Source organism: Lissotriton helveticus, chromosome 6, assembly GCF_964261635.1.
Source record: "Lissotriton helveticus chromosome 6, aLisHel1.1, whole genome shotgun sequence".
NCBI classification, from domain to species: domain Eukaryota; kingdom Metazoa; phylum Chordata; class Amphibia; order Caudata; family Salamandridae; genus Lissotriton; species Lissotriton helveticus.
The window spans coordinates 1777248585-1777272535 of NC_136067.1; the positions used below are offsets into that span (position 1 = coordinate 1777248585).

General features: G+C 45.7%; 1 protein-coding gene across 1 annotated transcript in view; it reads left to right on the forward strand.

The window, feature by feature from the left end:
- Positions 1-23951, forward strand: part of SRBD1 (S1 RNA binding domain 1) — a 781048-nt gene that overhangs the window by 629790 nt on the left and 127307 nt on the right. The window contains exon 19 of the mRNA XM_078649673.1: positions 14644-14820. Coding sequence (XP_078505799.1) covers positions 14644-14820 — 177 coding nt within the window. The remainder of the gene's footprint in view (positions 1-14643; positions 14821-23951) is intronic.

The window sequence follows — 23951 nt, forward strand, 5'->3', positions numbered from 1 at the left end:
GAAATACACAATTTCAGCCCAATCAAAGCGTATACTCCTGGCTCCTAAAATGGGACGTGCCAAAGCCCCTCTTTAGTAATGATTATATAATTGTCTGGCAGCAGCTGCACTGTCAAGCCAGCCTATAAAAAGGAAACCTGCTCTAAAGTTAACTAATGTCCAATGAGAATAAGCTACCCTCAAATAATGGACCTAAGTAATTAGGAAGACTAGTACACATTCAGTAATTTTGGAAAAAAAATAAAGATTTATACCCACTTCACTAGTTTAATAGAACTTCCAAAACAAGAGAAAAGCCACAGTGTTATTATGTTACACTTAAATGAGCTTTATCCTTGATATGTATCGAGCAGTGCTCTTTCAGGTCTGATGTAATCTACTGGGATTTTAGTGTATCCAAGAAAAGATAAACATCAGGATCTTGCAGATGTTGAAGTTTGGAAAGTAAATCAGCGGAAAGATCAAGAATAAACAAGTTGCAATAGCCAAGAGATGCCTAGAAATGTGTGTTGAGCTGTTGTGCAGTTATACTAGATGGAGAGAAGCAGCTGTGTTAGCCAAAACTAGAGTCACCTGTACTGAATAAGATAGATGAAAGGTTCATAAATACACATCTGCTCATTCTGGACAACAGTTTTAGAAAAGCAAAAATTATTGACTTTAACAATAGTGCCAGCAGTTACTTATTGGTTTTAGCAAATCAGCTGTCTGTCTGTCTGGACTTTAACTTGGGGTTTAAACAACAAAAGAGTGTCAAGATTTCATTTAAGAAACAAATCTCCTCCCCCTGGGTGGCCTATCATGTCAGGGACAGGTTCACTTCTCGAACCACTATCACGTTTTTGTGATTACGTTTTGAAGCCGATAGTTCAAAACACATCTACTTATCTCAAAGACATCAAGAGCCTGTTACAGCTTCTACAGGAACTCCATTTTGAGGAAGGCACTGTCACACTAGTGACAATTGACATTGAAAGTCTCCACACGAGCATCCCCCAGGATGACACCATCAGGGTCCTGGGGGCCGCTCTAGACACCACAGTTTGGGAGTATCAGACACCCAAGGAATTCATTGTAACCTGTGCGACCTTGGCCCTCAAAGAAAATTTCTTTGAATACAAGGGGGACCTGTTCCTCCAATGCACTGGTACCTCGATGGGCAGCACTTTTGCCCCTAGTGTGGCTTGACTGTACGTCTATGACTTTGAGGTAAAGTACATCCTGCCCACAGGTAGACGATATGCCTCCTCCATAGGTCTTTGGAGGGGATATATTGACGACGTCCTACTCATTTGGAGGGGCACTGATGAACTGCTGAGTGACTTCCTTAACTGGATTAACACCCTAGACAGGAACCTAACATTTACTCACACAAGCAGTAAACATGAAGTGGTCTTTCTAGACGTGGTCATCACAATAACAAATAGCAATTTCACCACTGGAAAACACTACAAACCTACGGCCAAAAACAACTTATTGGAATTCTCAAGTTTCCACCCGAGACCACCTAGGGAGAATCTACCATATGGCCAGTACTTGAGGGTCAGAAGAAACTGCAGCAACCTGACAGATTTTCGTGATCAAGCCTCTGATCTCACCTCGAAACTTCAAGCAAGAGGCTACCCTGCAAGAGTTCTGAACAAAAGCTACAAAAGAGCCCAAAATCAACCTAGGGAGGCTCTGCTAGAAGACAACATCAGGGAGCCCCAAGAGACCCCGCTCACCTGTGTCACAACTTACAGTAGTTTGTCGAATACCCTGAGGAAATCCATCAACAAAACCTGGAAGATAATCACCAGTAACAATAGAAACTGGACAAAACCATTGTTCTCCTTCATAAAAGGTTGGAGCCTAAAGGACACCCTAGTGCACACACGTCCTAAGGAGGAACCTACAAGAGATGAGTGGTCAGTCACTGACACTTGGGGCCTTCCAAGAGTGGTTGGCCATTTCCCGTGTTCCAACAGTAGCGTCTGCCACCTGACAACTCACACTAAGGTCCTAAGCCTTGAGCCTGGAAAAATTTGGACACAACGCACTCACACGAACTGCAATTCCACCAACGTGGTCTATCTTATCACATGCCCCTGCCAGTTGCGGTATGTGGGCACGACCACTCGCAAAATTAAACATAGAATATGAGAGCATAGAAGCAACATCAGGTGTAGGAAAGTCACTACGAAGTTGAGCGACCACTTCCTACGAAATAACCATACTACCAATGATCTGAAATGGACCATTATCGAGCTAGTCTGCACTGGGAGAAACATTCCACAGACACTATTCGAAAAGGAACAAAGGTGGGTCTAACATCTAGGGACTAACAAACAGGGTTTGAATGATGACATCCCTTGGGGCACAGTTTTGAAACGCTAGCACCACCGAGGAACGCAACCAAGAGCCTGACCTGACCTCTGCTCTAAATTGGCCAGTTTGACCTGTGGGAACAGCCGTCAGCCGAGGTGCCTAATGTGCCTTTTTACATTATTTTAATTTTTTCTTTGTGGGGTACCATTTCAACTACCAGCCACTAACGGGGTCACCCTCCGTTTTCCATACCCTAACATACCTAGACCTACCCAACCTCCAGCCTTGACATATGAAAGGCTGACCTGTTCTTACAGTAACCACTACCTCTAGTGTGCCCGGTTTTTATTTTCTATTTATCCTACTCCATAACTTATATGTGCCTTTTATGTGCCCCTGACTATTGGCTCAGTTTTTTTGCCACACACCCAGCCAACTTTGTGGGTCCCCCTTATCTAGTTTCTTTTAATCAACCCGCATTGAGCGGTGGTGCCGTACTAGCATTTCGGTGAGATCCTCCTATTATCGTCTTTACTGACAGCACCATTGATGCTGTCGCCACCCACTGTGGGAATTCCCTTGTTTATGCCATTATTTTACCAAAAGCCCCTAAGGGCGGCCCTGTGCATTTGACAGCTCCATTGATGCTGTCGCTAACCATTGCGGGAACCCCCCTCTTTTTGCCATTAATTTACCTACAGGCGGCTGTGTGCATTTTCTCCATTCCTTGTCCTGCCGTGTGTGTTTTTTTGGCTCCACTATACACGTTTCCTAACTAAACATTACACATTGTTATTTGCAAAGGCACAACTTCTTCTAATAAAGTTTTCGATCGCACAACTACTGTTAGCGGTCTAGCCCCAGCTGTACTTTTCCCTTAAACACGTCCCGTGATTGGCTGGAGGACGAGTTAATACAAGTCTACGTATGTGGCCACGCCCCTCGCCTCCACGAGGTCGCGCCTCGCTGCTCTCTGCCTCTCCCTTCAAATTACCTGCGAGACACTGACACAGGATCCTCTGGGCCTGGTTGCAGAGAGATAGACTCAGGTACCGAGCAGGTGCCTGACGACACGGGTGTGAGTTCTTCCACAGTCCTCCAGATAAGTAACATTATGCTAAGAGCGAGTCCACTGACTCCGCCCTGTTTGCTTTATTTCTCGCCTTCCGCAGGGTGTGCCACTTTCGTCACCACCCCCCTCCCGAGACCCATGCTGTGAGGATTTCCCACACCCTACGTGAGACTTTAATTTGTTTTTAACCACTTTCATTGTGATCTTCTGCTTGCATGTCACACCGCAGAGGCTCTTTAGCGACCTGTTGAATCGCAACATCCACAAAGTATACTTTGCCGCTAAACTCCCTAGTTGGCGTGCAGGTGTCATAGTAGCATGCTAATTTGACTGCTCTTGGGTGTATGTGCTAGCATTGGTGGCTGGCAGCAGCTTCACACAATTTTCACAGAGTATGAATCTATCTCAGGTGACCGTTTCACGCTGAGTACAAGTGCACTTCTACATTTGAGCATGGTATGCTTGTGACAAACCAAACTTCGCAAGATGGTAACTACCTGTTTTTGTCTTGTCTTTCTCTCTTTATATATTTGTCATTGTCCATTTTTTAGGTGCAATCAGGTTCCTCTAAATCACAGAGTGAACCACTTATTTTTACATGACACCACTTATTTATCACGTAATTTTTCTTTTCACTTTCACGTCCTCTGGTTAGGGCGGCCCTTAGCTCGCCCATACCGCTGAGGTTTAGCTGATAGGTCTTGATGAATGCCAGGTAATTTACACCACGATGGCAGAAACATGTTGACCCCACTACATGAAAATAGCTGAACAATTCATTCAGATACATTTCTTACACTTTGTTTTTAATGTGTCTGATTGGCCACTTAATAAAATTATTCAGGACACAAGCTAGACATTTTTAATCATCTTCACTACACCTTCACAAAAACCAGTTCCGCAGTAATCTGGCGTCACAGCACATCGGGGTGGCATTCGCCCTCTCCCGGTGGGGCCCGATGATGAAGCCTGTCACCAACTAGATTGGTGAGTGAGGGCCTTCTAAAAAATCTAATGAGATTTCCCATGCTCATTTGTCTTTTTCTTAACCCCTTGAGTGCTCATGACGAGATCAGCTCGTCATGAGCTACACCTCTCCGGTGCTCATGACGAGCTGAGCTCGTAATGACCTCGCCCGTTCGATGGAACGCTCACATGCTGGGCTGATTCCCCTGCTGTGCTGAGCGTTCCATTGAAACGGGCGCGGTCACCGGAGAGGTATAGCTCATGACGAGCTGAGCTCGTCATGAGCACCGGAGCGCTGTACGCGCCCCCCGCCCCCCAGCACAGCGGGGGAAAAAGCCCCGCATTGAAGGGGTTAAATGAAATCTTGACACACTATTGTTGTTTAAACTACATTGCTAGGGGGACTAAGAGTGTCTTCATTACACTCATCCTCGCTCTCTCGTTGATATTTGGACTTTAACTTGTTCACAATCACTGTGGTAAGTCCAGATCCTTTTTGCTCTTGCCCCAGATAAGTTAAAGTTGGGTAGATTTAATAACTTTCAGTTGTGACCATCAAACACATGGTTGGAGCATAAGTGACATGTCTGGTTTTAGGGATGTACTCGTAGGGTTTCCATAGTCTAGATTGTTCTTGGTAAAAAGCAACAGGATATATAATTTTCAAGAATGTGCTATCAAGAAAACCCCAAAATATTTAATTGAATTGTATATAACCCATCTACTGAGTGAGCACTATCAAGATACATGTGGGTCAGGTTACATATGCAAATGCATAGTTCTAGAGGAACAAATGTGCACAGGCTTTCTTTTCCATGATGGCAAGATGAAGGGTTAAGAGATTTCTAGCTGCACATTCCTTACCTTTTGAACTTCCCCAGGCATCAGACTAGATCCGAAAGATTTTTCATGAGCAGTGCCCCTGTGGCCAGTAATTGGCGTTGATTAGCTCTACATCTGTTGTCAGTGTTGTCCACGCCAGAAGTGACCTATATAGGCGCCACCCAGGCTTGCTGATGTCAATTCTTTTCTTGCATGCCAGCCAGCGCTGATCCAAGAGAAGAGCTACCCCTCAGTCAGTGTTAGACTGAAGTTTTTTGATGTTTGGTCTACAGTTTTTGAAGTTTTTCCTCCTGGTGTGTCGAGGATGTAATTGCTTAAAACAGGATTCAAACCCTTCAGAGCCTGTCGCCTCTTGATGTCAGTGATGAACCCGCACCACTCTGTGGTGTTAGGACCACAACCACGACCCAAAGTCATGCTCGGATTGCCAGGCCATTCACCTAAAGGCTTTGAGGGAGCGGCTCCTAAGGCTCATGGCGGCCCGGCATGCAAGGTGAGGTTCCGGGCAAGGGGAATGTCCCGGGAACGATCGCAGAGAAGTCTACATCGTCCAACACAAAGTTGCCAGGACATTCATGTAAGCTGACTCAGAAGAAAAAGATGTTAAAGCGTTCTTCAACTTCTTCTCGTATGATGCGATGAGGGAGCATCGGCATTCTAGGCCTCATTCCTGGGAACGTGCACCATGTTCAACTCTTCGCTTCCCTGGCTTTCCGGGAGGGACCCCGCCCAACTGAAGGAGTTATATGAGGCCGTGCTCCTCATATTTGGGTGTTCTGACCCCTCTGACGTGCCTACAGGCCCCGTGGGGGCCCCAACTGGTTCAGCTCCGGTGGGCTCATACCATCATAACCTTCCCCAGCGCCGGTCCCGATGCCGGCACTCCTGGTGCCAACCCCATCCCCAACATGCCCAACATGGAGCTGGATGGGCATCGCCTGATGCCGACTCGGATGCCCGCAGGATCCTTGTCTCCTAGATCCTAGCCTGAGCCCTATTCTATTGGGCTAGGCCTTGAGAAGGACTGGAAAGGGTCGCTAGCCCCTTTAGAATACAAGCCCTATGATGAAGAACAGAATATGGATTGGTGTGAGTAACCGGGTGTGGCCAGCGGCCTGGATTCTTCTCCAGATGCTGGTCTGCTTTCTTCGCCTACTGCAGCTACAGAGGAGGGACCTTCCTATGCAATGGCGGTGCAGAGTTCAGCTGAAGTCTTTGACCTTCAGCTACTCTTGGTGGCAGTCAAGACTAAACTCTTTAGAGGTGCTGCAACTGAGAGTCTCCACCTCTGAACTCCTACTCCTGTTCAAGGACACCCTTACTGACATCCTTTTGGGTACCTGGTCCAAACCCAGCACATGAGCTCCTGTGAATAGGACGATTGATCACCACCATGGCCCTGCACCTGAGGACCCAAACTTCCTCACGTAAAACCTGACCGCTGGCAAACATCCCAAGGCACTTTCTCTATCGCTCCAAGGAAAGCCAAGTGGCTGGACCCATTTGGAAGAAGATATTTCCTTCTACCAGCCTGGTACTGTGGTTCGTGAAAACCGCAAGACTTTTGAGGAGTTATTCCCACACTCTGTGGGATACATTTGCACAAGTGCTACCACAGGTCCTGGGGAATGCCTGGGCCATACTCTCCCAAGCTGTAATTAACAGGAGAGATGCATCAAAGTTCACAATTCGATGCAGACTTGACACAACTGACTCACTAGGCAGAGCAGGTTCCACAACAGTGACCCTTAAGCACCAAGCCTGGCTGTGGACGGCTGGCTTTTCAGGGGATGTCCAAGCTTCCTTCATGGACATGCCATTCGATTACACCGGTCTCTTTTAAAAAAAAGGCGGATTCGGCGCTCAAGCTCTTCACGGACCTTGGCCAGGTCCTGTGCTTGGGCCTCACAGCAGTCCCTGTCCCTCCCAATCTGCATTTTGCTCCATATGTGGCTACTTAGGGGCTTACAGCCGCACCAATTCCCATCCAGCCGCGGCGCCTGATACCTCACCCTATGCATGGATGACGGCACAGTACCCACAGACCTCATGGGTTAGGTGGCCAGCAGTCTGGTCAGTCTGCCATGCCCCGACTGCAACAGTCTTCAAACCCTCCTTGTTTACCCCTTTACCACCATGGGCACCCAGTTGGCAGCATGATTCGTAATCACCAGCCCCCCTGGCAGTGCATAACATAGGACGGGGTTTGCAGATTGTCCGAAGGGGCTACTCCTTCCCCATGTCAGCATCTCATGACCTGCTGTTGGAGGGTAATCTATCCCTTCTCTGCGATGAGGTCAGGGCTCTCTTGGCCAAGGGAGCCAGAGTGAGGGTCCCAGTGCCAGAAGTTTAGCTATGGTTGCGATTTGCACTACTTTCTGGTTTCCAAAAAGAACAAAGACCTATGTCCTATACTAAATCTGCAAACCCTCAATATGGAGAAATTCAAAATGTTCACATCAGCTTACCCAGGAGACTGCATGTTAGCGTTAGACTTGCAGGACTCCTATTTTCATATTCCTGTTCTGCCTGCCCATTGGCACTATCTGTGGTATACTGTTGGCCACGAGCACTTTCAGTCCACCGTGTCTGGTATGTTGGTGCAAAGAAGGTCAGGCAACGTGGAAGTGAACCATCTCCAAATGGGTCATGCTCTACATCAGAATCTACTGTGCACTACTAAAGAAACAACCTCCTGAAGATTAGGGGGCTCAATCCACCAGAACTAAAGCTGCATCCACTGCATTCGCACACAGAGTTTTGGTCCTGGATATTTGTCAGGCAGCAATGTGGGCTTCCCTACACACGTTCACCGAACATTGCTGTCTGGACAGTCAGGTCCACAGGAATGGGCAATTTGCCTGTTCGGTCCTGCGGGACTTTCTTATTTGAAGTTAGTTCACAAACCCTCCTTCGGGGATGGTATTGCTTGGGTATCTATTCAGAATGTAAGGAATCTGAGGCTAGAAGTCTGTATCAGATGAACAAGTTACTTACCTTTGGTAAAGCCTTATCTGTCAGAGACTATATCTAGCCAGAGATTCCTTACTGACCCACCCATCCTCCCCGCTCTGTGCATGGATTTCTAGGGGTAGAGATGACCCCTTTGTGGGCCCTAGTTTTAATACACCAGTGGTCATTTTTTTTCATGGCTCTGCGCTACTGACGTGGAAAGTCGTAAAAAGAAACTGACATCAGCATGCCTTGGTGGCGCCTATGTAGGTGCCGCAGCGTCACTTTTGTTGCGGACTGCAGATGGACGCAGAGCCGATCTACTCCACCTACCGGTGCGCAGGGGTACTTCGCATGAAAAATCTTTTGGATCCAGTCTGACTCCTGAGGAAATTAAAAAGGTAAGGAATCCGCAGCTATATATAGGCTCCACCTGATAAGACGTTACCGAAAGCAAGTAACTTGTTCATCATTGATCACAGAAATCAAGACAGTTGCAACCTTTGAATGCAATTAGGGCCTAATTTTGTGTTTGGCGGACAAGGTAGCATACATCGGGATGGGAAAGGACATTTTATCTGCCTTTCCAACATTACTCCATCTGTCAAATTTAGAGATGACTGCCATCCCAGAAGGTCATCTCTGTGCCAGTTCCCTTAAAAGTACAAAGAGTTGTCTGGATGGCCGCCTAGTGTTTTGATGGGCATTCACCAAACCTATATATTTTTTTTGTTCTTCAAAACAAACTCCCAGTAAAAAACTAGTGACAGCAACACTCCCAGTGAGCTTTCTCTCAAGGTGTGGGAACCATTACAGCATCCGATTTAAAATAAAAAGTGTTGTATTGGTTTTACTCTGATGGTCCCTACTCCATTATTCTGTTGCAGTAAGCTTTTTGTCAGCATATCATGATGAGGCAGGTGGACCCGAAGGCTTGGTAGACAGGGTCAGTTGTGGCTCCGGAGGAGCATCGCCCCTCTGCCACAGCAGTGCACAAGATAAAAATAAAGTGATAATAACATAACGTGATTATCATTTTATTTTTCTTTGCGGAGCTCGGAGCCAGGTGGGGGTGGGGTTGGGCTCCATGACGCGCAATAGAGTGAGGAGTGGTTTGCACTCCTCTAAGTGCACATGACTGTGTGAACCATCATGCGCACTTGCATGGTCTCCATTGCGCTGTGTTGCACAGCCCCATAGAGAAGATGCCCAGCCTCCTCAAGCACAGTCTGAGCGTCTAAACAGGATGCTCAGACCAGTCACAATGCTACTCCTGCAGCGTCGTGATTGACTGGGAGTGCCCGGAAGCCTGGGTGCTTCCGGTAGATCGTGAGGAAGAGGACTGAGGAGAGGCATGCATAGTGCAGCCACGAAAGAAAAGGTAAGTTACTTTTGTTCCAATATTTTTTTTTTTATAATCTTAACCACCCCATACCCCTTGCTCCACCACCCCCGTTCCGAGGCGGCCGCCAATGGACAGGGCACTCTGTTGTGTTTCACCGGAGTTCCCTGTTTACCAAACTCTAAATCAGCCCTTTAGTGTAATTAATAAAAGGTACACCAGCAGTGGAGTTGCAGATGATTTAGTCGGCAAACAGTCAGTATAACCTCAACTTTGGCATGCAAGTAAAAAGTTGTAATTTAGATGTCAAATGTTGGAAATGAGAGTTTAGGTTAACGGTTATTAAACTGTGGTGTGCCTAAAGACATTTTGAAGGAGATGGTGTTTTTATTAAATCACATGTCAATTTAACACTCATCTATTGCTTTATTTAACTTGAAGAGATCTAAAGTTGCTTTAATGTCATCGCACACTTAGCATTACCCTGTCATGCCTGACTACTCCTTATCAAACATCACCCTTGCATATTAGAATTACTTACAAACCATAGTCAGATATCTCGACCAAATTACAGGATCAATTATCCGTCACATGATTTCAAATCTGGTTTGAAATCCATCTCTATGGTTGGCGGGATTTGCTAACTGGTGAGGGAGGAGTGCCCAATTAGTGGGGCCACCAAGCGGGAATCCAGAAAGAGGGCTGAGTGCCGAACAGCAGGTCCTCGGTCTTGCTAGAATTCAGCTAAAGGCAGTTTTCGGATAACCAAGTGCAGACTGCCCACAAGCAAGTGCAGAAGTGGTTGCTTAAATCAGGCCTCTTGCTACCAAGGGAGACAACAATTTGGGTGTCGTCCGCGTAGGATGTAAGGGCAAAGCCAAAAGACTTCATATGTTCTACTAACAGAGTGATATAAATATATAAAAGTGTCGGACTGAGTGAGGATCTCTGTGGGACCCCTCAAGAAAGGGAGAATGGCGAGGATACAAAGTTGACCAGACGAACCACTTGTTCGTGTGATTGTAGAAATGATTTGAGTAGTTCCCAGGCGGAGCTTGTGACACCAATCTCGGTAAGGTGAGACAGCAGTTTGTTATGGTAGATGGTGTCAAATACTGCCGACAGATCAAGGAAGATCAAAGCAGCTTTGCCAGCAGCATCCAGGGCTGGTCTGATCTCTTCGCTGGCCTTGATTAAGGCTGTTTCTATACTGTGGTCCGAACAAAACCCAAACTGATTGGTATCTAGTAAGCTATGGGATTGGGTGTATTCTGTAAACTGAGTATTCATTTCTTTCTCAAAATTTTGTCTGGTAAAGGAAGACCTGATATCGGACTAAAGTTATTTGGATCGGATGGATCCAGTGAAGATTTCTTGAGAACGGGAGGGACAGAAGCTTTCTTCCATCCATCTTGAAAATGTCCGTGAGGACCAGTGTCAAGGTGTCCGCAATCAAGGTGGCGACCCAGAAGGGAAAAGTGTCATTAGGGGAACCATATTAGGCTGACTTAATCGATCTTGCAACAGTGTTGATGGGTGGTGGGGTGAACATCAAGAACCTAGAAGCTACCTGAGGAAGGCAAAAAGAGGAGGAATTACCGTGCAGTAGATTATGGGTACTGGACAGAAAGTTATAGAGGTCGCTGACTTTTAAAAAAAAAGAAGCTAGCAATCTTGTTGCAAAAAGACTGGCTAGAGTTGGTGAGTTTATTTTCAGGGTTCTTTGTAAGCCTGGTAACAGTTAGAAAAGTTCCTTTGATGAATTCTTAGCAAGTTAAATTCTCGAGGTAAAATATGTTGCCTTTCCTTCAAATATTTTTGATTTATAGGTACATAGGCTCGACTTGTATTTAGCCTTTTCATCGATGTTATAGTTCAGCACCAGATTTTTTCTTGCCTCTGCAGGTCTGTTTAGAAATTCTCAGGCCCTCTGAGAACCAGGTAGCAAAGGGCTTGTTCCTTCTAGGTTTGTCAGGCTTAAGGGGAGCCAAGGAAGAGGGAGCACTGGTGGTATTGAGCCACAGCTTTGCGAGGATCATCAGAAAGAGTGGGACGAGACCTGGCAAGAGTAGGGGGATCAATTGTGTGCCTTGCGAGTAGAGCTCACATGTGGCTTGAGACAGTGCGGGAGAGTAGAGTTAGTGGAGATCTGAAAAAAGATGGCAATATGAATGGACCATGCTAATGGTAGAGAGTGTGAGAAATTTTATAAGAACTTATTAGTAAAGATGCCATCCAAAGTGTGGCTAGCCGAATTAGTTGCGCCGCCCCACAATTGGGAGTGCTCTAGGGCAGACATTGCGTGAAGGGCTGAGGTGTCCAGAAAATGAAGCGCTTACAGGTAAAAGTTAAAATCACAGAGCACAGTGTAATCTTTGTGAAGTATGTTCGCCTCGAGCAACATACTGAGATCTTGAGCAAAAGTTGCTTGTGAGCCAGGGTGGCTGTAAATGAGCATGCCTTTAAAAGATTGAAAATTGGATATCTTAATGTTAAAGGCGAAGGTATAGGATCCCAATGAACTGTTCAATTCGATTTGTAGATAAGTGCTAGGCCACTGCCTCGCTTATGTGGTCTATCGGGCCTGCAGATGTTGTAGCTCTTGGGAATGGCTTCCATGAGATCTAGGTCGGAAGCCGGGTCTGCCCAGGTTTCAGTAACAAAAGAAGTGGAGAAGTCATGGTCCTCCATGAAGAGATTAAATTCTGTTTTATCACATTCCTTCTTTTTTGACACCAATACAAACCTTAATTCACAGCATAGTAACACCAAATACAGTGATTTAATATTTTTTGTTTTTTTCCAGGAAATATGCATTAGAGCAAAACAATGCAAAGTATTATTTGTTATTTAAGACTGTTAGCATGTTTATTCTTAGGGATCTTCAATATCACCTACCTATACCTAGCTCATATTTTCCAAAGCTGAAGCATGCCCCACACCTCACACTGCACTAGAAGAGTCTTTTTATGTAACTACGTCTAAAATGTCACTATCTGAACATTTCATGCTGTTTTCCCTGGCATTTGCAAGGTGCCAGTGTAAATAACGCTTATGAATTAAGAACTTTATCTCCTTTTCGCTTGTTTTATTGGTTAGTAAAGTGAAAAAGCCAGACAAGCCTTCCCGGAAGGGAGCACAGCATTCAGACAGTACTTGTTATTAGCTCCAGCACTTCAGTTGTAATGTCTCACAAAGCAGTGGTGGTCTGGAGTCCCGCAATCGCTATTGTTACCTATTTCCCCCATTAGACTCATGACCAGATGCTTGTGGAGGGCATGAAAGGACTTATTGGGTGGTTCCATTACAGTTCCTTATATTCACCATGTCCTTTTTGCACTTTGTGATCCTAATCACAAATATTGCTTTGCAATAAGTAAGAGCACGTCATTGGTAATTAGTAGGTGCAGTCACATCTGGCGTTGAGGCGGAGCCACAAATGTGATCCCTTTTTTTTTTTAAAGGGCATGCTGGGGCTGCTTGTTTCCACGTGCTGACTCGCCTGCCAGAATCACTTGTAAGCAAGCGAGCACTGCAGAGAATTAGTATGGGTTCCCACCTGCACCACCTCACTGTCTCGCGAGAGGAGCAAGACCCCGCCTCGAGTATGATTGCTTCGACCGTCATTCCATCCTGTCTGGCAGTACTGCAGCCTCGACCACCATATCTGGAATTGTCCCTCAATGGTTTCTAAGAAAATAACCCTTGTTGTAGCCTTTGAAGTAAATGATTAAAAAGTAGGAGGATCAGCTCATTAAACTCACTGATAGCTATATTTCCCGGGATTTTTATCTCAGAATTTAATTGTGTGGTGGCTTGCATCTTTGTTTTAGTTTTTCTTATCATGTTTGAATAACAAAATAGTACGCTAAGGCCGCCATTAATGTTTTAGGGAACGTTGTTGTTTAAATATTTTTTAAAGCACTTTATTTGAACCTAATTGTGTTAATGATGTTTTCCCAAAGGACATTACTTCTTTATAGTAAATATGGTATAATCCTTTATAATAATTAACCCTGGGCGTGGTTTGTGTAGTAGCGCTACGCGTAGCAACGCGAAACGCACTACGCAAGCTACGCGAACTGCGAAGTGCGGTAGGGAAAATGCTGTACGCACTGATTGCACAGTGCCGGATGCTTGTCCACACTGTGCAATCATTGCAAACGGCATCTTGCACGGTTAGAGAAAAAATGAACAGCCCAGAGATCCTGATACTGGATACTAGATATAAATCCTTAACATAAGTGCAGGAAATTTCGCTCAAGGCTTTGGACCTTGACAGCCTTGAATAGACAATTGTAGAGGGGGTGAGAAAGACCTGGCCCTACCTGCCACATAGGGCTAAACACTTGTCGGCTGTTCATTTTCTCTCCCATCTTACGTAATGAAAAATTTAAAAACGAGCTAAACGGAAACAAAATGTGGTGAATAAAAAGAATCGCTCTTCACTCAAAACCTACCTGAATTCTTGTGTTGTTTTAAAGCAAGGAATTATCCTTTGTGATAAAAAATTAACCATGTAAAGGATGAACATCTGCTCACAACCCCTTCTACAACAGGCATCTTGCACAGTGCAAGCGGTCATTTTCTGCCGCTCGAGTAGATTTGTACTCGAGCGGCAGCTTTCTCAACGCGGACTGGTAGTTTCTCATCACGAGCGGTCGCAAGCATACATGACCACTCGCAATGAGAAACCTGACCTCCCCGCATAGAGAATCTCGCCGGGAGGTTTATTTTCCACGCTCGCGATCGGCAACTTGATGTTGCTGATCGCGAACAAGCAAAAAGTCTCGCCGGGATGGTGTTTTGCTCGCTCCTGGTCGCCAACTTGACGTTGAGGACCGCGAGCGAGTAAAAAGGGCCTGCTACGCTTTTTTGCACTGTGCTACATGCAATGCACGTAGTTGCGCAAACTACGCACACTCTGCGAGCGTAGCGTAGTGTTCCGCCCAGGGTTAATAATAATTACGGTTGAAAGTTGCACAAGATCGTAAAAGAATGCACTTCAGAAATGGAAAGTAAGCTTATTGGTAATGCAGCGTCTGAAGACGCCAACCATGTATCATTGTGAACATGGTCTTGATAAAATAATAATTTCATGTACTGAGCACACACTCGTTTGAATGTAATGTGTTGAACCATTCTCTCTTTTTTTTACTAGACATATTGCTGGTTTAAATGCAAACAGAGCAAAAAATATAGTTGACTGGAGGGAGAAAAATGGACCATTTGTAAATCGAGAGCATCTTAAAAGCGTCAAAGGACTTGGACCAAAATCGTTTCAACAGTGTGCTGGTTTCATCCGAATTAATCAGGAATATATTAAAAACCATTGCAGGTAATTAAAAAATATTTTAATGTGCCAAACTTAAATGACATAGCTGAAAAATAATGTCAAATTAAACACGTTTTTGTTATCTGTTTGTTGTATATTACGCTGGGACAATTCGATTTAGTGGCAACTAAAAATCGGAGAATGCTTCAGGATATTAAGTTAGGAAGTTGACCTCGAATAAGAAGGCTTTCATTTTCTTATAAGCACAAAGTAGGTTACTCGATCGTTAGCAAAAAACATTCAGATGCTAGTCCTTGTATAACAAATGCCTGACCTCTTAAAGTTGACATGCTAAAGACCGGAATGTTTTTTTCTGTGTCTGTCTTGATGGGTGGTACCTGTTCATAATTGTCTTGTTTTTCAAGTTTTTTATTTTATTTTTTTAAAATGTTTTGAAATAATACCTTAACATTACCATAAACGCTATGTTAAAGCCTAAATCTACGTTGACAGATAATCATAATATCCGGGGCGAATGAGATCAACCAAACCGAATTTTCGTTCTAATCCAATTTTGCCATGCTCATAATCTTGAAATATGGCTTCTGAAATTCAAATGTAGGATTCACTGTAAGGCGTACTAGATCCAGAGGACATGGTCTTTCAGAATAAAATGTACATTTATGTACCTTGTGTCAGTTTTTTTGAGGATTTGGTGCTGGACGCGTGATCAGACACTGAGCACTCTTCTTTTCAACTGCACTTGATTTAATCATGCTATTATGGGTCTGCACTGTTGATTGCTTCGATGCAGAAACAGAGGGGCCTGCTTGGCGCGACACATCTTGACTGGAAATTTGGTGCTAGGTGCTTGATCTCGTCTCTCGCTTGAATCCTTTACAATCTGTTTCAAAAGCTACTTTTGTAGTTGGGAGTATGCATGGATAACATGAGACTTTGCCAAGAGGTGCTTCTTGTCTCATTATAGAGCATGCCACATTTCTTTCTTTTTTGTCAGTCATAATGTGTCAATTCTCTTTGTCCTCCGTATAAATAAAATTAAACAAATCTTCAGAATTTCTTAGAAAGATCCCTTTACTTCCTTTTATTTTTAGTTAAATCTTAGATTAAAATGCCCCCTTCTATAGACATTCTTGTAAATCTTCTGTTGTTCCTAATGTATTTGTTATGGATTGGGTATTTTCCCATTATCCCTGCTCCACCATTGTGAGCAAGTGTATTCTGTCTTCCGCAGCTCTAAGTGACCCTCAGGATCTGATCGGACTTCCACATGCTTACATGAGGTGTTGGATGTTAATTTGTGTTGTGCAATACACAATAAGATTGTCTCAGAGTTTTTTCTTTCAGGCGTGTGTCACGTCTTGCCTTAATATGGCACTGATCTTGCAAGTAGTAGGATTTTGCAACCTTGCAAACCTTAATTCTATGGCAACTGTCTCTAGTGATGCCTGTGTCTTTCTAAGTCCGTGCTCTGTAAACAAACTGTATTGGACACATGCAAGGCATTTTACCACCATCAGCAGTACAACCTCATTTCCTCGCTCTGAGGCAGTAGTGTTGTTTCCTGTTTAATTTATAGTGAAATGAGATGCCGGCTGCATTTGTCTTTTCTCAGTGTTCTTCTGGAGCCTTTGTTTGACCTTACATTAATACTACAACTCATTATGCTAAAGCTGTACTGTTGATGTTTAAAGATTAAATAAAAGAATAGTGAAAATCAAAGAAAAACAAAAACATTGTGTGGAAAAGTCAGCCCATAACGCACCTGATGCCCAGTCTGCTGGCGCAGGACGCCTCCTAGTTCCCATCTTGAACAATTAGTAAATAAAGAGACGGGCGCTGGAAGCAGGAAAACAAGAACAGAGTTTTATTTCTTATTAGGAGAGCCTGTCATTTCGGACACTCGCATAGTGTCTTCAGGAGGTGCTCTCTCCTTCCTACCCACACACACGTTTCTCTGAGGCTTCGTCTTTTATACACATGTTTATGATGCACAAACATTCCTTATTACAATAAAGACGCTTTGAAGTAGGAAAAGGCATGCTTGGAATCCCAGCTTCAGGTCTATTCCCATACCAGTCGCTCAGATGTCATCCTCCCCTCCTGAATGTAACAAGAGATTGTGATCTCTCAGCCGGACATTCCTACAGGACACGAGGGCAGGAGGGGATGATCAGATCAAAGGTTGGGCAGGCGATAAGATCGGGCACTTCGGCTGGTGTATCACGGTTTTGTTATGCTGGGCAGGAAAAGGGGGGGGGGGTACATCCACGAGGCTTGGTCTTAGGACTTGGGACCGGGTCGAAAGGCCAAGTGCAGCTGGGGGGGGGGTCGTCAGCTGAGGGGAAGGGTGTTCTTGGGAGGAAATGGGGGGTGTGGGTCAAGCAGGAGTGTTACTTCTAGGGCAGGGTCACGCAGAGGGAGAGGGTCTTATGGCCGATGCATGAGCAGTGCGCGCGGGGAGGGGTGCCGGGAACAAACGGGCAGAGAGGCCATGGTGCCTAAAATGGCTGTCGTGTACGTGTGTGCATGGGTCTATGCTGGCGGGATAACACAGTCAGTGTTTAGCGATATCCGTTCTGCTTACAACAAGGGGTACAGTGAACACAAATGAACGCCGCTTATGTGCATATACTTTGCCATTTTCAACAGTCGCCGCTTTTTTTACATATGCTAGTTCATTTCTATACAGTCGATACGATTGGCGGAATGCGGTACATATGATTTTACATTTGTTGGGTTATTCATACAAGTCTAGAGATCGGCATAATACTTAGTCGGGGTCAATCAAGAAAAAGGTTCCGACACATTATAGAATCAGGTTCTGACTTTCTCTCCGGTGACATCAAAATACAGTAAAAAGTGCTCTGATACCTTCGGGTCTTGTCAGTGCTATAAGAGACTTTTGGAAAACTAAATACATGAGTGACCAATGAAACATTTTTGAAAGCAATACAAAAGGGTTGAGGGAGGAATTCAGTTCGATACAAGCAATTAGTCAAGGGGTGGGTAGAAAGTTCAGGAAGGGGGGGGGTCTTCGTCACAGTGTCTTTTTAACAGCGAGCCATCACTGGTAGGCTCTGGTAGTCCGTCTTCTTTCGTTGGCGCTGTTGAGCACCGGCGGTGGAGCTATAGGTCCAGCTCGGATTCATCCTTACGCGTTGCAGGGTGCGATCAGTCCTCTGCTGTTAGATCACAGTCCTGTTTCCTAACTGATCTTCTTAGGAGTGCCTCATGCTGGGCACCTGCGTGTCTTTCTTCTTCCGTATTCTATCTAAATGCTGCTCTTCTTTTCTGAGTCAAAAGTTATGCGAAAAGGGTGATGTTGTTGAATAATCAAGGGAAGAGAGGGCGGAGTGGGATCAGATCTTTGAACACACCAAGGGACCAAAGGAGCAAAGGACGACGAGCAGGCAGGCCCATCAGTCGGGCTCAAAAGGGACGGGGACTTCAGGCACGAGTGGGTCAGCAAATCGAGGGCTTCAAGGCAGCCCTTCATTCCTTCATCTGCCGAGTTTGAGAGTGGTGCCTCGTCCCGCGTCTCGTTGCTCTGCGACTCCACCTTTGGTCGCGGTCACACGTGCTTCATGATCTGTGGCCAGGCTGTGCGTCACGTCCAGCTCCTCTCCTCCGGTGATTGTATCTTTGAATGGGTACAAAACAAGTTTTAGAAAACTGGCAGGAGAAGACATTTATACATCTCAATTCCGTCCCCACTCCTAAGTAGGTGGGGTATAGGTTCATCGGTCACAGTCAGAAGTCATCACTTATGGAGTATGTAGGAGGGCATTTCCACTGTATTCGTAAGCCTATTTGGCGTTCATTCGTGGCGTACGTGGAGAGAAATCGGACTCTCATCGACAGTGTATTCTATCAAACTCGAAATAGAGTCCTTAGGTAGAGACTCGCCCCTTTTTTAACCCAAGTACTGACAATCTTACATTTCCCTTCGGGGTCGGCTAACTCTTGCAAGCAGGGGGGTTATCATCATGAGAGGGGGGCAGAGGTTAAACATGCTTTTCTTGGGGAGCGACGGCTAATCAAGGTCATCAATTACGCTTCGGGGATAGCTGATATGGAGCCGGGGTCAATCGGGAGAAGCGAGGACGCTTTGGACAGGGAGCTGGGGTCAATCGGGAGAAGCGAGGACGCTTTGGACAGGGAGCTGGGGTCAATCGGGAGAAGCGAGGACGCTTTGGACATCCGCACTTAAGTGCAGAGGGGTGAGGCAATCTGGGCATTGGGGATTGCATTTCTAACGAACTGAAAAACAGAAGACCAGTGACGTTATAGTCCCCCTATAAAAAGGCCAGATTAGGGGACATCAGTCGTCTTACCTGTCCTTTCTTTCATTACCAACTCGGGTTCTATCGTTTTGCAGAAAGGAGAGGTAGTAATATGGCAAGTTACAATCGTTTTAGTTCCTGTCAATTTTGCCGAACACCTTTGTGTTCGAAGAGACCCAATTAGGTTTGTGCCGGTGGGGCACAACGTTACCATACAAGGGAGGAGGGAACAGGGGGATCCTCAGAGAGAGAGAGAGAGAGAGAGAGAGAGAGAGAGAGAGTCCGCACTCTAAACGAACCATTCGGTACACGTATGACATGGAGAGAGAGAGAGAGAGAGAGAGAAACGTGTACAATAATAGGTCATTTAGTGCGCACACAACACAGAACAGCAGGGGTCAAGTAATACGGAAACACAGGCAGAGGGACGACGTAGATCCATACATTACGTACACACAAACTCAGACGGGGGAGACAGTACATGTATTATATACAAAAATCCAAGACAAAACATAGAACAGTTATTAGTATTATATACAAAAATCCACGACAAAACATAGAACAGTTATTAGCCAAAATGATCTCTTCCTGTATGCTGCACATCCTAAGCTCTTTTTACCTTTTTCCTCTCTTTTATCGTCGGCTGTCTTCACTGGTGGCTTTGGTTGCACACACTTACGCCTTTGGCAATTGGTCAAGAACTAACCTGGTCGGGCTAAGGTGTTTCCAGGCTGAGGCAACAGTAAGTGTCAGTTGGGAGAACAATGGGGCAGCTTTGAGTCTCATGTCTATGAGGGTGCAAAAGGAGGCAGTAGATCTTAAACACTGGCAACACTCCTAGTCCTCCGAGCGGAGGGTACTTGGGTAAACCTCATCTCGGAATATTCCTTAAACTTTCCCTATTTAGTTAAACGTAGGAATTTATTCATTAGTGCACGTCATTCCTGGTTGTATTATTCGGGGTGCCAAGCGAAGTCATATTTTGTAGTTTCCGCTTCAGGCTGTCCTCCCAAGCGCTAAGTTCAGGGAGAGAAATAGTATCGTTTGCTCGTCGTGTGTAGGCACCATAATCGAACCCCTTTTTCCCATCTCTTCGTCCGCTAGATCACCATTTTTTTCGTACTTTAATCGACGTTCCGATGTGACCTGCAGAAAGAGGGAAAAAGAAGGGGGGCGGGGGCAGCATTTTAAAAACACATCAGCGCGCATAAACTCGAAAAGGCTTTTACTTACTACATACTCGGGCTATCTCCACTGGACGTAGTCCCTGCCAACTTGGCGTTTAAGCCCAGGTGGACCATTTAGTGTGGGAGAGATGATTATCGGAAGCCTGTGGATAGCATAGGTCGCCCAAGTGTTGTATTACGGATCGTGTGCAGGGGGGTCAGGTGGCACTCCTTCGGGGTGACTTAGGGGCATTTTAAAACACCTTTCCTGATACAGGTAGCATATAAAGTATAGGCTAAATACCAGGATCTTTAGCGGTTGCTTTAGGCTGTACAAAAATGAAAAACACATACAACAAAAACCTGGACCGTTCATATTTGCAATATTTCTGCGTACTATACTTTTTAACCCTTAACTAATCGAGCTGAGCCATTTCACCTGTATTTTAGTTATATCGGAAATAGTGGTCATTTATTCGAAACTTACCAATTTACGCGTGACAACTACGTTTGCTTTTTCCAAAAAATCTTTAATAAAAATGTCGGTGCATAAATACGGGCCTACAACCCAGTGGGCCGGCCACGGAGCAGGCTGGAACTGTACATGTGGGGATACTTATTAGTGGAAAACCTAATGGAGTCGGTGGTCGTTGATTTCATAATAAAAAGTGCGACAAGTACAATGAAATCATATCGAAACTTCAGTGTGAGCGAGTATCATAAGTGTTGAAATTCGAACTTTCAACAATCATGATGCGCCAAAACTTAACAACAATTCATTGTCCGAATGTTCAATCAGTACCCATCTCATGTCAATTCATTGTCCGAACACATAATCAGTACCCATCCCATATCAATTCATTGTGTTTTTAAAAAAAACTGCATACATATCTCATGTGACCAAGGCTGAGCAATCGGGGTGCAACAAGGAATTGAAAGTTTCATTTGTACCAGCGCCATTTTGGGTGCAGCCAGGCAGATCCAGGCATAGTCAAAATCTCCACCAACTCGTGGTTGGCCCAGAGCCTCTTTCGGCAGTCCAAAAGTTCCGTTAAAGGGCAACAGAAAGGATCGGCGGTATGAACCATCAGTCAAAGGGGGAGGGAGGCAACAATTTTTTCTACCGGGTCTTCACCGGAACTGATCCGAACTGTAGTCTGCAGGATTTTAGTCATTCAAACTGAGGCTGGCGCCAGCATGGGAGCGCCGACGTCTCGCGGCTACATTTTCATCGTTCCGCGGGCAATCATGGCAGTCATTCCCCATCGGGGGTGTCTGCGGGGGTCGGGGGCCCCCGTGGCTCCTATAGAATCTTCAAAGTCGAGGAGAACACTTTTGATTGTGGGACTCATTTCTTAATCAACAAGCAACCGGGCCATCTCTTCACGCCGGGCCTGCTCCTGCAGGGTCGACCGCCATTTTACGAGTGGACGAACCCTCGTCGGGTGAGTGGAGCGTTGGGGGTGCCGCTGGGGGCCTCCACCTGGGGAGGTGGGAGAGGCTCGTTCGCGCCGCCTCTCCCTCCCAGCGCACCCCACGCCGTTTGTCTCGGCGCTAATATTCATGATGGCCGGACCAGGCGATGAGAGGCGGGGGGGGGGGTCGGAGGCATAGGCAAGACATCCCCCCCCCCCGGTGGCCTGCAAGGCGCCGCTTCAGGGCCGAACTGGGAGCTTCTACCAAGCCATGGCTGGACCAGGAGATATGAGGGGGGGGGGGTCGGTGGCATGAGCAAGACATCCCCCCCCGTGTTGTCGCAGCCATTATTGAAGAAAGAAGAGGGGACGCCCGGATCCCGTCGGCCTCGGCTCCTCTTCTGGCCCACTTTATGCGACGACCTCCCCGGCCGACGGCTGGCAGCAGGACCCGCCCTACACGTGCCGAAGATCTCGTCTTCCGGATGGGCGTAGCCGCGGACCTGTTGCACTTCGGGAGTTTCCAGAATGGGGGTAGGTATCTGCTGACTTGTATCTATCTCATGTTACCGTTATTGGGGCGTGGCAGGCGGTGGGACAGACATGTTTGGAGCAGTGAGGGGTGGCGAAGCCTGGTTGCCTCGTGGCCGTTGCGATGTCAAGCTTGGCTTCTCTCCCCATTTTCGTGTTTCTTATTACGGGCTTATTTCTAACGTTTCTTATTTCTAGCGAAATCATGTGTTTTATCGTGAGCTATTTCTAACGTTTTCCTATTTGTAGCGAAATCAAAAACTCATCAGTGGCCTACTGATTTTGCTTTCTTATTTCTTTCTCTTTTTTTTCCTTTTTTTTTTTTTCTTCTTCTTTCTAGCGTGTTTCATGCTAAAGTTTCTGTTAACAGGATACGGTGATTACTTCGTTATTGTTGCATATGTCCTTTTTATTAGGGGTGCCCTCCGGTCGAGCCAGATGACCTACCTCTAATAAATGGTCCGGGTGGAACTAGTTTACCAATCAGTGGGGAGTAGATAGGCCCGAGAGATTACAACGGGGGACAAAGGTCCACATTACCTACCCTTCACTACTTGCAAAGATTTTCTATTCCACGTTATTTGCAAACAGAGAATACCTCAAAAGAACTATTCCTTGAACAATAAATGTCCAGACAATCAATCAATCAGTGGGGAGAAAAACAGGCATGACGGATTACAACGGGGACAAAAATCTGCATTACCTATCCTTCACTATCTGCAAAGGGGGCAGAATATTTCTATTCTTCCCTGTTTGTAGACAGGGAATATCTCAAAGAGCAATAATCGATAAAAATCGATAACAAACAATCAGTGGGGAGAAAGATAGGCAGGACGGATTACAATGGGGGACAAACGTCTGCATTACCTATCCTTCACTATTTGCAAAGAGAGAGGAACGTTCCTATTCATTGCTGTTTGCAAATAGAGAATGTCTCAAAGAGAACCAATACTTCAAGTACAATCAATCAATCAATCAGATGGATAAAGCCATCCTACCAATCGGACGTAAAGACGTCCTACTTAACCTTACCCGGACCGGACCGTGTGGGCAATTCTTCGCCTTCCCTTTTCCAGCGCCCAATCGTTCTCTTTCTCCATGTTTTTACCGCAGCATTCCTGTGGGATTCCAGTCAGGACAGTAGGTCACTTGAGAGAGGTCCGTTCGGAATCGGTGAAGTTCATTCAATCGGCAGCCGGACGAGGGCCCTCTCAAGGCAGGTATACTCCAATCATTTAGATGTTCACCCCATCGTCTGGACCTCTCTTACCGGACCTTATGTCGCTGATGGGCCCCGCGTTGGGCGCCAATTGTGGAAAAGTCAGCCCATAACGCACCTGATGCCCAGGCTGCTGACGCAGGACGCCTCTTAGTTCCCATCTTGAACAATTACAAAATAAAGAGACGGGCGCTGGAAGCAGGAAAACAAGAACAGAGTTTTATTTCTTATTAGGAGAGCCTGTCATTTCGGACACTCGCATAGTGTCTTCAGGAGGTGCTCTCTCCTTCCTACCCACACACACGTTTCTCTGAGGCTTCGTCTTTTATACACATGTTTATGATGCACAAACATTCCTTATTACAATAAAGACGCTTTGAAGTAGGAAAAGGCATGCTTGGAATCCAAGCTTCAGGCCTATTCCCATACCAGTCGCTCAGATGTCATCCTCCCCTCCTGAATGTAACAAGAGATTGTGATCTCTCAGCCGGACATTCCTACAGGACACGAGGGCAGGAGGGGATGATCAGATCAAAGGTTGGGCAGGCCGATAAGA